This window comes from Rhineura floridana, chromosome 4 (genome assembly GCF_030035675.1).
Source record: "Rhineura floridana isolate rRhiFlo1 chromosome 4, rRhiFlo1.hap2, whole genome shotgun sequence".
Classification (NCBI taxonomy): domain Eukaryota; kingdom Metazoa; phylum Chordata; class Lepidosauria; order Squamata; family Rhineuridae; genus Rhineura; species Rhineura floridana.
The window spans coordinates 144922880-144937872 of NC_084483.1; the positions used below are offsets into that span (position 1 = coordinate 144922880).

The 14993-nt window shown below is 42.0% G+C and overlaps 1 protein-coding gene across 3 annotated transcripts in view; it reads left to right on the forward strand.

Moving 5' to 3' along the window:
* Positions 1-2711: 2711 nt before the first annotated feature.
* Positions 2712-14993, forward strand: part of PRKD3 (protein kinase D3) — a 102298-nt gene continuing 90016 nt past the window's right edge. The window contains exons 1-2 of one of the 3 annotated variants that reach the window (XM_061624665.1): positions 2712-2897; positions 9124-10000. In XM_061624665.1, the coding sequence (XP_061480649.1) occupies positions 9713-10000 (288 nt within the window). In that variant the 5' untranslated portion in view covers positions 2712-2897; positions 9124-9712. The remainder of the gene's footprint in view (positions 2898-9123; positions 10001-14993) is intronic. The other 2 variants (XM_061624664.1, XM_061624667.1) reach the window with 2 other exon arrangements.

Sequence of the window (14993 nt, forward strand, 5' to 3'; positions counted from 1 at the left end):
CACCAGGCATGAGTGGGCCCTTGGGCACCATGCAGCCAGCATGGGCTTAAACAGGCCCTGCTGCCCCACCTCCTGTGTCACCCTGTCAGCATGCTAGCACGCTGCATGCACACACCTGCCATTATCCAAGATGGTGTCAGGAACGTCAACCCCTAAGGTGATGACAGGCATGTGCATGCTGCATGCTATAGGAAGTTGGGTGGCCAGGCCTATTTAAGCTCACACCGGCAGCATGGCGGGGTGTTGCCTGGGAGGGTGGAGCTCACCATCCAGGCCAGGGTTGGGTTGCGGGGTGTGATTTGCAGCCTGGGGTAAGAAGTTACCCCTTACGCCAGCCTGCAAATCGCAACCTAATGGTAGCATGGATTGCAGAGAGGGAGCTCCATTCTCCCAGCCCCACCTGATACATTTGGAGGGGCCCTTCTGAGATGGCTGAGAAGAAGGGACCAGAATGAGGATAAAGTGGATGGGTAAAAAGCTTGTGCATATCTTGGCTATTAAGGAGAGATACGATTGTTCAAAATAGGCCAATTAATCATTACTAAACATTACTAATCATTAGTGGTCTATTTGTCCAGTGTGACAGGTTAGAGTGGATTGCATCTCACCTCTGGAAATTGTCCTCTTTGTTCTTGTTAGCTATTTAAAAGTTAAAAACAACAACAGCCTATACCTCAGTTACAATAGTGGGGCAGGAATGGACAGAAGCGTAGCTCATGTTTTCTTTTAATTTAGCAATTGATGCTCTTGTGGAGGCCAACAGTGCACTTTCAGGTAGTCTGTGAGATCACTACTGCTTTTTCCAATCTGAAGTAAAACAGAATTCCTTTGGCACTGCAACCATACTAAAAGGGTGGGAAAAGAAAACTTGCAGGTGGTTTTTGCTAGCTTTGCATGCATACTGTGTTTGCCAGACAAAAAGATACAATTTCGGGTCAATATTATCTCACATGACACCCAAATAAGAAATAGCTCTAAAGAGCAACATCTTTGATTGACAAATCCCACAGTGACATGGATAATTCACAAAGTTTGTGACTGCTAGCCATCATCATACACATTAATTCTTTGGGTTAGAGTCAGGGTCAGCATTTTGCTGTTTGGGGCAAAGGCCAAGATCCCCCCCCCAATTCCATGTACAGAAGTCAGTTGGACTGGTAGTTAAATCTTAACACTGGTATTAGGACAGCATCCTCCACCACTCCTGAGGGCAGCAGGGAACATGGCGTGCACACACAGCTCTGTCCTCCACCACCTCACTGCCACTCCCATCTCCCAGCAGCCACTGCCTGAGGCAGCCACTTCACTCTGCCTAATAGTGGGGTTGGCCCTGGCTCAGTTGAGCCACACTGGAGCTTAGCAAGAGCTGGGTCATTTGAAAATCTTTCAGATAGTCCACCCTAATGTACCTATAAAGTAAATTACAAAAAGCAGTGAGCTGTAAAAACAAAAACATCTGCAATGTTTTATGGGATGGAGTACAGCAGCCTTTTTTTTTAGCGTCTTGATTGACAACGGAGTAGATTGTCCTCTGTTCATAGGGGTTTTGTGGTAAGAGGTATTCAGAGGCGGTTTACCATTGCCTTCCTCTGAGTTTGGACGTATCTTAGTCTGGTGTCTCAGCTTTGACCATTCCGCCTTGGGTGCCCCTGCTAGGAGTCTAGCCTCTTGCTCTAGACTCCTGACGGCATAGCTCTCAGCTTCTTCAACATTCTCCAACCCCCTCACCACGTTAAGATGTGCATCCTAGAGGGGGCATTTTTCTCTTATCTGCTTTTTTCAAAGTTGGACAGTGAAAAAAGTGGATAAGAGAAAAATCAACTCATTTGAAATGTGGTGCTGGAGGAGAGCTTTGTGCATACCATGGACTGCAAAAAAGACAAATAATTGGGTGTTAGAACAAATTAAACCAGAACTATCACTAGAAGCTAAAATGATGAAACTGAGGTTATCATACTTTGGACACACCATGCTGGGAAAAACAGAAGGGAGTAGAAAAAGAGGAAGGCCAAACAAGAGATGGATTGATTCCGTAAAGGAAGCCACAGACCCGATCTGAACAGGGTGGTTCACAACAGACGCTCTTGGAGGTCGCTGATTCATAGGGTCGCCATAAGTCGTAATCGACTTGAAGGCACATAACAACAACAGCAAGACTGTCCTCAAAGCAGAAGACAATAAGAGCGAAGGCATTTTACTCTATGATCAGAAGAAGAGATAAGGTGATGATCGAATGCACTTGGAATTCGGGACATGAACCAGCGGAGCTCCGCTTTCTGGCTTCCTTCACTCGAAGCTGCAGCGCTTCCCAAGCAGCAGCAGCTTGTCAAATAACGTGGCTATGGCAAGGGAAGGAGACTTTGCTTTAAACCAAAGTATTGACCAAATCAAAACTTTGTGATGTCCCTCGCACGTTTAGTCCAAATTTTACCCCGCTCTTTCCCTCTTCCTAGATTACTGCATCTCCTGCCCGCTTATTACCTCATTCCGCCTGCTTCCCTCTCCCGCTCATTACTTTTCTCCACCGCCCGCCTCGCACGACTCCCCCTCCCCTGCTGCCTCGCGCTAGCACTTCAGAACATCAGCCGCCACAGACACTAGGAGTAACGGAAACTCTGTCCGGCGCCCCGGCGCCTGCGCCACCTCAGCCTCTTCGCCTCGCTTTAGCAAAGGCCTGGCGGGCGTTGTAGTTCACGACGCCGTTCCTCTCAGGAGGAAGGAGGGGGAGGGAAAACTTCACTTCCCAGCATGCCTCTCACCCCTCCTGTCCCGTGTTGGGCGGCTGAGGATTCTCAGTGCGGGTATATCTGTGTGCTCGAAGTGGGAGCGGCGGTAATGAGGTGCGTGTGAAACCACCATCCTGTCCCGGGAGGAGTCGGAGTTTCGCAGAGCCGTAAGTGAGTGGTCCGGAGTTATGGGGTAGGGGAGAGAGAATGAGCTGAGGAGGAATGGACAGCGGGACAACATGGAAAGTTCCTTCAGGCTCGCAGCACGCAGCTGCACCGCCCTTCCCGGGGGACCGGAGTGGGGTGGGGGAGGAAAAGCGAAGTCAGAGCCATCAGGCGCGGGCTCGAGGTGAGTCCCAAGTGTACCCCTTTCCCCGCGCCGGGATAGTGGTTTTTCTCTCCATCCAGTTGTGGTCAAGGGGGGGAGGGGAGGCCGTATGCGCGCCCAGATGTGGAGAGGCGGCTGACTCTCTAAGGCCACATCATCCTTGCCCCCCAGCTGTGAGGGATGCTTCCAGGCGGAGGCTGCTTTATCTTTCGCCGGTTCAAGCTGCCACCCTTCAGAAGCAATTCTCGCTCAGGACAGTCGGTGCCTCATGAGGGAAAAGAACCACACTTTGTTCTCCTCTTCCTTGCCCCCTCCACTTCTGTTCAGGACAAGACGACTTTTTTTTTGGTAACATGCGAAAAGGCGACTTTTTGAGCCTTGATCTCACCACCAGCTTTCTCCTGAAGAGGTGCCAAGTGTGTTCAAATGCTGGTGAGGTTCTGCCTCCCGCAGCAAGTTCTCTGCATGGCAACCTGTTGGATTGGAAGGGGATGAAGTAAAGATGCCCAGGCACATAAGTGCTTTCAAAAAAGTTATGTACTGCTGTTAGTGGCTTGTGAGTTGCAGGTATAATCTTCAGTGTGAAGAGCGTAATTAAAAATATTCTACTTAATAAAGGTTTTTTGTGACATGATGGTAATCTCGTAAGAAGGCAGTGGTGTTGGTTAGGCTCAGGGCTGTGGGTAATGTACACTTGGGGAGCAGTGGAGGTGTAAATAAGAGAATGAAGTGAGACAGTTCAGATGGAAGGTTTTTCATTGTGCCTGACACCCACAAACCGCATGGGGATTATGCTGTTTCCCATGGTGATTGCTGATATTTTGGCTTTACCAGAGGCTAGCAGAGTGGCTAAACCGTGAAGAGGGCAGCAGTGCACTGAAGAGTGTCTCTTCATGCTTTCTTTTTCAGCCAATTTTCTGTAGTTGTTGAAACCTTTCTTTCTGATTTTTGACTTGAAGGCCAACAATTTGACTTCTTAATAACAAGTGAGTTCCCTTTTGGATAGGTTGCATCTGTGGCAATTAGGCCTGTGGTGTATTAGGCAGTATAGAGTACAGCAGCCTGTCACTCTTCTTGGTATCTTCCCAAAGCTAAGGCTGCAAACTTGTGCACGCTTACTAGAAAGTGAGACTTGCCAAATTCCAACTTGCTTTCAGAAAAATATTCGTACCTTTGATCTGCACAGCACCATAATGTTAACTGGCACTTTTTAACTGAGGAATCTATTTCCCTACAGCTAGTGTAGTGGTGCATTTTGACTGCTGTGTGGATGTAGCCTTAGTTTGAACATTAGGAAAAGTTTCCAGAAAAATCAAGCAGTGAGCCAAAAATTGTAGTTGCCAGGACCTACTCCTTGGCGGTTTGGCCTTGTGTGGCTGAAGAAGTTCCTTGCCCACTCTTTCTTGATCTTGGTGCTTTGACCTCATAGTGGCTAAGGAAACGCTCTGCCTCCTTTCCCTGCAGGAAGGTGGCAGTGGGCTTGCTGCTTTGACTGCTGTGTAGCTGAGAGGTATTCCACCCGTCAAACAACAGCCATCCTTCCTCCTAACCTTGAAACTAGGGAGGGAATTGCCATGCAACTAGCACTATTTCTGCCCACTTCTGTTGCACTAAGGTTTGGACGAAGGCTGGGCTTTTCGTGCTTGCCAGCAGATGACTATGAAGAGAAAAAAAATATGGAAGATGGGTTGTGACTTTTGAAAGTAGTCTAGACAAAGTAGCAGAAGCAGGGAATAATACTTTACTGGAAAATAGATAAAAATATCAACTGGAGTGATTTCATAAGGCTTCGGTAGCTTTTGACTTTGAAAGTGGTTCATTGAAGCTTAACTTTTTTAAAGAAGGCATTATTAGAAATGATTATAAAATGTTTCCTAATAATGCCTTTTAGTCCAGAATGATTCTGTTTTGGATGCTGTTGTTATTTAGAAAGTGGAGGAGAGCCATTTCTAAATTGAATGTATGGTCTGATTATTGTGGTTTTTCATTTCGTATTTTAAATTCAGTTAGCTTGTGTGAGGTTAAGAGCTGCACTGAAATTCTTTTTAGGTATAAGAAGAAATCTTGGAATGATTCAGGCAAGCTCTTTCTTAACTGGATTCTAGCAGTTTCTCATGGCCTGATTCTTTTTTTTGCTTAACTTTATAGTCTTTTGATTTGCCCCTTATACTTGGAGTTTTTTTCCCACTGAAGCAAAGATCACCCAAGTTATTTAAATTTGAGCAACTGGTTTTGTCATAATTGATGAACCATTCTGAAATTGTTAATTTAAATGACCCAGTGCATTCTCCTTTTTGTTGTTCATTCAGATATCAGCTTGATACAGCCTTGCCTATGAAGTTTCACAAGCTGCAATAATTTTAACAATGCTCTCGTAGCTGAATTTATAAGAAGATGCATCTGGTCCATCTGCATTTACCACTAAAATAGACCTATATAAATGTTCTTTCTCACCTAGATTACTGCAGCCTCCACCTCTCCTACTGGCTTTATTCAGTTTGGAAAGCTTCTGGTAAAATCATGTTTCTTTCCTGTTGGCCAGGTTAAAAGCTCACTGTATAGAGTCTGTCACATTTCAGTTCTTTATTTCTAGAACAGTGTGAGAGTAAATAGTTTGTTATAGACAACGCGAACCACTGACATTTCAGAATTTTACCTCTGGATTTGTTGGAGTTTGCATTGGAACTCACACAAATATGTTTCTCTAGAAGCTACTTTCTATAGTTGAGGTTTTTTTGGGATGTGCCATATTTTAGGTGCCTGGAAAAGTAGTAATTTATAATTGGTTTGTGAAAAATTTCAGGAAATCTAAATTTGCAGACTTGTCTTTAGCTCTGTTTGTGCTAACATTACATAACTTAGTCACTTAATCCACCAAAGAGAATATTGTTCTAACATAAATAGATAGCACCTATTTGATTAGCATGAGGGTTTGATATATCTACAGTCTTATCCTTCTAACATTCTTCTCTTGTTCAAGCTAGCAATGCTGTTCCTGAGAGCATACTTTTTTGCCAGATGTCTTGTGAAGTAATATGTGTTTGGTGTTCCTTTGTGTTCTGCAAGAAATGACTTTATTTGAAAATGACTTATTTTTGAGACTAGGTGAAGACACAGTTTTGAGTGTAGGGTTAACATAAATCCATTTAGAATGAGAAAGTGTATACAACACTGTACATAAAATGTTTAATTATTTTAGTGCAAAACTAAGGAAGAATGGAAGTAAACAATGCCCAGGATTGAGATCAGAGCAAGTGGCTTTTTAAGCTTTGTGCCTTGTGGCCATCCAAGCACCTCCCAAAAGTTCCCTTCTGAGAATGATCCCCCCAATATAAGTCATGAGAGGGGCTGCTGGAACCCCTCCTCTGTGTGACCATAGGAAGTTGCCTTATGCTGAGTCAGACCATTGGTCCATCTAGCTCAAGACTGGCAGCAGCTCTCCAGGATTTTAGGCAGGAGTCTCTCTCAGCCTTACCTGGAAATGCTGCGGATTGAACCTGGGATCTTCTGCATGCAGAACAGATGCTCTGCCACTGAGCTATAGCTCTTCTCCAAAGGGCAAGCAAGCAGATGCAGTTAATGCTTGTGCGCAAGATGGAAGTTGGATCTTGCACTGTGTTCTTGTAGTCTGTGCATCTTGATATTGAATCATGTTGGCTATTCTCAAGTTCCCTTACAGTATGCCTCATCCTGGAAGTCTGGGCTTGCTGGGCAGTTTTTCAAATGTATATGTGAGACAGTACTCCCCAAACAGCATTTTAAGTTGTCTATCTTTTCTTTTATGAACAGTTACCTTGACTTCTTTTTTGAAGTACAATTTTGCTTTTCTCCTGTAAGCTGGAGCTCCACCAGTTTTTAATTTCAGTTTAAAATAAAGTATTGCTGACAATGAAAATGTATTTGATGTGTTTGGTAAAAATGATATGTAGTACTTCAAAACAGTTTGGAAATTTGATTTTAGCTGCCAACTTTTATAGTACAGTTGAGTTGCACACCTAAAGACTTTGCTAATTAACTTTGAAAATTAAAATAATTGTGAAATTACAGTAGGGCCCTGCTTTTCGGTGGCCTGCTTTTCAGCGTTCCGCTAATACAGCGGCTAAAATTAGAGTAAGGTCCCACTCATACAGCTCTTGTTCCGCTTTTACTGTGTTTTTGGGCGTCGGGCGCCATTTTATTGAAGGAGTTCCGCTTTTCAGCGGGTTTTGCTTTTAGACGGGGGTCTGGAATGTAACTCGCTGTATGAGTGGGGTCCTACTGTACATACTGGGTTATAGTCAACTAAGTGCTACACAGAGAAGGCTCATTGAAACTAATGAACCTAAGGCAGTCATGTTTATTAACTTCAGTGGGTTTACTCTTAGTAGGACTTGCACTGAATATCATCCACAGTTTTATAAGGAAACAAGAAATGTGAATCTCTTAAATGGTGCAGGAAGACTGAGATATTGTAAAGTGGTGATGCTTTACAAATGCTTTGGACTCATTCAGTGATAGTTATTCTGGGAATTTATCAGTGGTAAGCTACAATTGCAGTGGATAGGGCACCATGGGAGAAGAAGCTGAACAAGGAGGAAGTGTGGGAATGATGTGTGTGATCTAAAATACAAACTTCCATTGCTGGTGCAGCTTACAGCACATATGAATATATGGTATCCATGTTCAGTCCATCTGGATTCACTTCACATCTGCACTCCAAAAGGTAGAAACGTGTGTGCAGTGGACGGATCATGTGCTGAATAGTGCACATTTTTTTCTGCACTTCCTCTTTATTGCAGGTGCACTGGACTGGAAGCACAAAACTCACTTGCAACCCTGACCTTAGCAAAATGTTTGAAAAATGCTAATATTCTGGCTGTTGAAGAGAGATTTCACTTGATATTTCTGGTACCAATTTTTTCTAGATGAAGGGAAACAAAATTATTTTACAGAATAAATACTTTGGAGGAGATAGTTTTAATATGTTGGATCCACACTATTCATGAGTAGAGTTCATGCAATGCTCTCATGGATGAAAGGGGGAGGAGACAATTTTTGTTTTTTCATACAGCCCCTGTGCCTCATGAAAAGCTGCTCCAGATGTTGGGAGAGCCTCTGGAACATTGTGAGATGGGGAATCAGTGAAAACAATATCTCCTCCTTCAGCGTGAGCCTTTGCTAGATCGGAGTACAGGCACCCTTTCTCTTTTTGTTGAAAGTAATGTCTGGATCCAACACAAAGAACAGCTGGATAGTTGGTCTTCTGGTAGGGATTTTTTTCAGAGGGATGCCAACACAGTGTAAAAAATACTAATATGTTGCAGTTTTTATATCGCTTAACTTTGTGTATGGTGGACTCATTATTTTCAGTGTAAGTTTTCTACACAGTATTTATCTGCTCCATATATATGTATTCCAAATGCATACACTGTGACCTCTCCCCTGATGCTGTGACTTTTTGAATATAACTATTTTCAGAGACCCTTCACAACTGCATTACTATTATAGAACAGTCTATGATCTGTGTTGAATATAATTTTTCTGCTGCTGCTATGAGCCAAGCTCTATTAGAAATAGCAGTTATGTCAAGGAGCCACAACATCATGTTTTTGATATAATATACATGGAAAACTGCTTTATAGCAGATCAGGCTATTTGTCCTTCTAGCCCAGGATTGTCTACTTTGATAGTGGATCTTCAGGGTCTTGGGTAGAGGTGTTTGTCTCTCATCACTTGCTGTCTGATCTTTTTAACTAGAAGATACCAGGGATTGAACTGGGGACCATCAGCACAGAAAGCTACAGCCCTTCCCTGACGGATATAAGAATAAAGTGGAACGTCTATCTTTTAAGGAAATTAAAGCAGAAATAGATTGTTACATATGCATTTGTGAGCCCAGTATCATTTGTGCTTTAAGTAGTCTGATTGTGGTGTTATGTAACATTTCTGGTGTATGTGAAATGTGTCTTTTTTTCCCCTTCCACTAGGCAGTATGTAATACTTCAAAATGCTGCAGACTACCACTGTGAACTCAACATTTATGTTCATTGTACTTATATTCATAGAAATTTTGTTCCTTTCTTTCATAAGATGAACATCTTCCAAAAATGAAAACTCGGAGACCATTAAGGGGAACAAGAACTTCTGAAAATAGAATAGATTCACCGAAGACAGTAATTGTGATCCAGGACATTATCCACATTTTTTTAAACTGATAAGGATATTGACATAAATTTGTTGGTTGAATTGTTGAGTGCAATACTTCGAAGTGTGCCTTTTGACAGGTTTTCTCCTCTTGCTGAAGCAAAGTTTAAGGTTGTCTCAGAAGTAGTGAAATGAAGAGACTGTGTGAAAAAACAATGTCTATTTCTGTTTCTGAAGAGAACAATTTCATAATGATGTAACCTCTCCCTACATCTGGATGTGGTGCTAAAAGCAAAGCATTTTTGACGTGAAGCTGTGTGAAGAGGACCTTTCATTAAAATAACTTCAGCCAAAATAATCTTAAACATCATCATGTACAGACTGAAAAGGAAAATGAAGATGACTTAGATAGGAGGATGTTTCTTTGAACTTTGAAAGAGAAGTGTGAGATTACCCTTGCAACATTGCAGGATAAAGGAAGAAAACACATTTTCTTGACCATTAGGCAGGCCTTGACAGATTTAAATCAAGTCAGATGTCATCAAACGAATCTTCTCCATCCTTACAAAAGTTTTCCCCATCTGTGTCCCATGCTGCTGCTCCACCTACCCCTTCTTTATCTTCAAGTCCACAATCTGGACTCTCAGGTCGGCTGTCCAATGGCAGTTTCAGCACACAAAGTCTCACCAACTCCAGGGGCTCTGTACATGGAATCTCCTTCCTGCTGCAAATTGGCCTCACTCGTGAGACTGTTACAATTGAGGCTCAAGATCTCTCTCTTTCCATTGTCAAAGACCTAGTGTGCTCTGTAGTTTATCAAAAGGTACAGTACAACATAGAATATTATTGATTTTATTAATCTTATTACCATCTTCTGTAGCCCTTTTCAGGCATTCGGAGTAGACATATACGGCTTAAAGAGGGGAGGAGACATGCATGCAAGCCCCTTGTTTCCCTCTGTGTGCCAACTCCACTTCAGACCTTCCAGTGTTGAGCAGGAATGTCTTTAGAAGGAGAATTCTAAGTGCATTTAGGTGAACACCTGAAAAGGGCTTTAATAACCCAGAGTATGTGAATGAGAGTTAAATGTTTTGAACTGGAATATAATATTTATTTATTGAACTGTTTGTACTACTATAAATTGTGGGAAGGAACTAATGAATGTCAGCCTTTTCATCATTATGGTATGGTTCCCTTTTTTGTAATGTGAGTGATACTGATAAATCTTTATGGTCTATGGTACTCACAAAGCATGATTTGTTTAGAAACATTTGTTATATTGTATCCTGTCCTTCCCCCCTCCCCCCGGAACTCAGAGTTGTATGTTGGCATCATAACTATTATGGAAGGCAGACTTGGTTGAGAGCGAAGGCCTGTATATTTCTGATTTGTTTCCCATGAGGTTCTCCCTCCTTCACCCCTGGGATTATATCCACAGAAGAGTAGACTTTGAGTTGTGCATCCCTGGCTCACCCTTCTTTCTGTCTCTGTGGGAAAAGTGAGTCTTCTCTAAACCATGAAATCTAAAATTCTTCCCATGATGAAGGGAGAAGAAAACAGATGCAGAAATCCAAGATCCACTCCCAGTCTTTCCCTGGATAAAATCCTATGGGGGTGGGTTGGGGAATGTCAATCTTACTTGGCCACGAGTGATCGCCAATGAATGAACATTGCTGAAGCTGTTGTGACACTGTGATAGGAATAGTTGGCTACTGTTATCAAGCTTGGCATAGCAGCCCACGCCTAGAAGATTTAGCTAAAATTGTGTGTCATAAATACAGAAGAGCCCTGCTGGATCAGGTCAAAGGCCTAGCTAGTCCAGCATGCTGTTCTCACAGGGGTCAACCAGATGCCTCTTGAGAAGCCCACAAAAGCACTGTCTCCTCCTGCGGTTTCTAGCAACTGGTATTCAGAAGCACACTGCCTCTGACAACAGAGTTAGAACATAGCCATCATAGCTAGTAACCACTGATAGCCTTGACGTCCAAGTATTTGTTAGGGCTATGCACAGACCACCTCCATCCGTCCCGTGGCTCCAATCTGGAGGGGAGCATCAGGCTGACATGACCTGGGTTGACCTGGGAAACACCGACCTTGGCTTGGAGCCACTCTCAAATATATTTGGGGGGCAGGGCTCATGTTTTCAACACCAGGTCAAGACTTTCCTCTTCTCCCAGGCATTTTAGCATGTGTTTTTAAATTGTTTTTTAAAAATGTGTTTTTAAATTTGTATATTTGTATATTTGTTTTTAATGTTTTTAATTGTTGTAAACCACCCAGAGAGCTTTGGCTATGGGGCAGTGTACAAATGTAATAAATAATAATAATAATAATAATAATAATAATAAAAACACAACAGGACTGTAGGGGCTGGAAGCTTCACAGCAAGTGGATATTTGAATGTAAGTTTTCCACATTTGAACTTGGCAATCGGGTACCTGCATTGCACTAGCTTTTGGTACAAGATCAGGAAGGCTGCACCTTATGATGCATTGTGTTTCCTAGTACCACAAGTAAATCGGGCACAGGAGGACTGGTACTAGAAGGCTTGGACTTCCTTTCCTTGCAGGATGAGGTTGCCCTCTATGAAGTATGTGATGGGTAGGGATGAGATCCATGTTTTGGTGCCGGTTAGATTCTTGCTCTGTCAAACTTCCTTCTGGTACCACTTTCAGGAGTTAATGTCCACTATTGAAAACAATTGCCAATTTTTTTATTCGCAAAAAATCTATATTTTTATAGATTTTTTAAAAAATATCATTTTTTCATCAAATCAATATAATATCAATATTTTAAATGAAATATCAATATTGATATCTTTGAGGCATTTTCAGCCACAGGAAAAAGCTAGGAAAAAACCCAACCCATGAGGACACAAACAATGGGAATAAATGGAAACTGGTGTCAAATTCAAATTTGGAAAATTCGAGTACATCCCTAGTGGTGGGTTGACTTAAGATTTCATCATGTCCTGCAAAAAAGGATCTGATTTTTGTATTGGGTTTGACTACTTGCTAATAGAATCTGAGCTGAATTCCCAATAATTGCTCTCAGGCTGCAATCTAATACAGTAGGGCCCCGCTTTACAGCGATTCACTAATACAGCGATTCACTAATACAGCGGTCTCAGATAGATGCAATTAGACTAAAGCCCCACTCATACTGCGCTTGTTCCACTTTTACGGTGGTTTTCGGGCATTGCGCGCCATTCTATTCAATGAGTTTGGCTTTTCAGCGGTTTTCGCTTTACAGCGGGGGTCTGGAACGTAACCCGCTGTATGAATGGGGCCCTACTGTACACGTCTACTCAGAAGTATGCCCTGTTGGATTCTGGGACTTACTCCCAGGTAAGTGTGTACTGGCTTGCAGCCTCAGTTAAGTCCAGCCAATACTTTCATGATCAAAAATACATTACCCAGTTTTAAACATTTAATGAAGTAAAATGAGAAATTGAAATAGTGCATTGATGAGCTGGTTTAATTTTCTGGTTACTCTGTGCCTTTCTGAATTGTTTTCTTGTTAAGTTTAATATGTAATTGTCTCTTTTTATTTAGGATTTTAAAACTTTCAAGTGAGACTGGATTTTAAGAAAACTGTCCCTTTCCCCTCTGATAGACAATACTTTCTCTTTTGTCAGTTTAGCAGCTTAAATAAACATTTTGTTTAGTTCATGTTCAAGCTTTGACAATATGCTTGATTTTATTGGGAAAATCCCTGACATTTGTATTTCAAGTTAATCCATGCTTTTTTCTTTATAATACATTTTTAATGTAACTTATGTGTCTGTACACTATACATTCTAACACTTTATTGCTCTATTCTTCCTGACTTCATATTTGTCTCACTTTCCCCCCCTCTGTTCAGTCTTTTAAGTTTGTGTCTTCCTGTCTGTTCTTGGCAGCCTCCACTTGAATCATCAGTACTCGACAGAAGTTCAGAACCACAGCCAGTTGTACTGTTCACAGCCAGTTGTTCACCGCCCAGAGAGCTATTGCTAGTCGGGCGGTATATAAATTTAATAAATAAATAAAATAAATAAAAATAAAATGACCAGGGCTTCAGATTCTGGTCTTGTCCTGTTCAGTTGGCTTTAGTACATCTGTATGTGAAGGAAAGCTCTGATTATGCAAGCATCAGCTGCAGAGTGAGCACATGTTCTATGCAGGCAGCAAACTTTTGATCAGGAAATGGGGAGGAGGGATGCTTATTTGTGGTGGATTTCTTTTTTCTAAGTACTCTTCCAGCTGGTGCACAGGTGGCACTATTACTCCAAGAGCACAGGCAGATTCAAAAGTGGGTCTGATCCTTGGCCAGGTCTTTGAGACACATCTGTATGTCTTAGCAGAAAGATCTAAACTCAGATTATAGGTGTGTATCCGTATAATATAAATATTGTCCAACATGGAATCATTTCTCTGCCAAGAAGGGGCTGATAGCAGTTCTGTAATGCTAAAGGCCCATCTGTCTATGCCATTCCACAGCTGGCAGAGGTTTTCTGTTTGGAGCTGATTGCTTTGTCAACTTCTTGGCGATTTAAGGCTTGGGGATAACATCTCCATACTTGTGTTTTTAAAAATGCATGTAGTTAAATATTTATTTTTGTTTGTCATATTTATACCCTACTCTCTCAAAAGAACTGTGTGACATACATGGAGTTTCCACAGCTTTATTCTCACAACACTATGAAATAGGTTTGGCTGAGAGAGAGTGACTGGCTCAAGGTCTTCATAGCTGAGTGCAGGTTGAGCCCAAGTCTCCATGCTCCAAGTTGCATCTGCTTACCAGAATATGCTATTCCTCATGGAGGGAGTAATGTGATAAGGAATGGGGCCACATTGCTGCCCCTGCTCCCAGCATCACATGGCCATGCTAGCCCTGGTGTCAGTGTTTTGAGCACACATGTCTGAAGAGGAATCCCTAGGCATAAGCGGCTGCCCATGTATAGGGATTCCTTTTAGACACCCATCCTACCCTTTGGAATTCTCTCCCTTAAATATTAGACAGGCACCATCTGTTACCTTTTTAATGCCTATTGAAAACTTTCTTTCAACAAGCCTTTTAAGCAGAGACCTTATTCCAGTCTGTGTTAGAACTGCTTTTCAAGATGTTTTTAAACCTTTTTCTATAAGATGTTTTGTTTTTAATATATTTTAAAAGTCTGTTTTTAAGATGTTTTAGAGTGTTTTTAGTGTTTTTGTTTGCAACCCTGCTCTCCTACTGGGAGGAAGAGCAGGATATGAATTTAATGATGATAATAAATGCTTGATGCCAAGGATAGCCATGCTCCTTTTACATGCTAGTGTTCTCTGTGCAAGTGAGCCTGTCCAAGCCATGAGATCAGCGGGGGAGACCCTTCTCTTGGTCCCACCAACTTCAGAGGGATATCTGGTGGGAACATGAGAAAGAGCCTTCTCGGTGGCTGCCCCCAGACTCTGGAACCCCCTTCCTAGGGTGGTTAGACTGGCTTCTTCCCTGCTGTCCTTTTGTCAGCAGGTGAAGACTTTTCTGTTCTGATAGGCTTTTGGGAACTGACTGCAAGGGCTATTAAACAGGGTGCTGTTTTTACTGATATTGTATTCTGTGTTTTTTTTAATTGCTGTGTTTTAAATGGTATTAATATTATAGCTAGTTTAATTACATTTTAATTATAACTTCTGTTTTATATATATGTTTTTAACTGTAATTGTTCTAATTTTTGTAAGCTGTCTTGACTCCCAGTTCTGGGGAAAAGATGGGGTATAAATGAATATAATAATGATGATGATAATAATGATAATAAATTGAAAGTCACCTTGTTACTTTAGGAATATAAAATG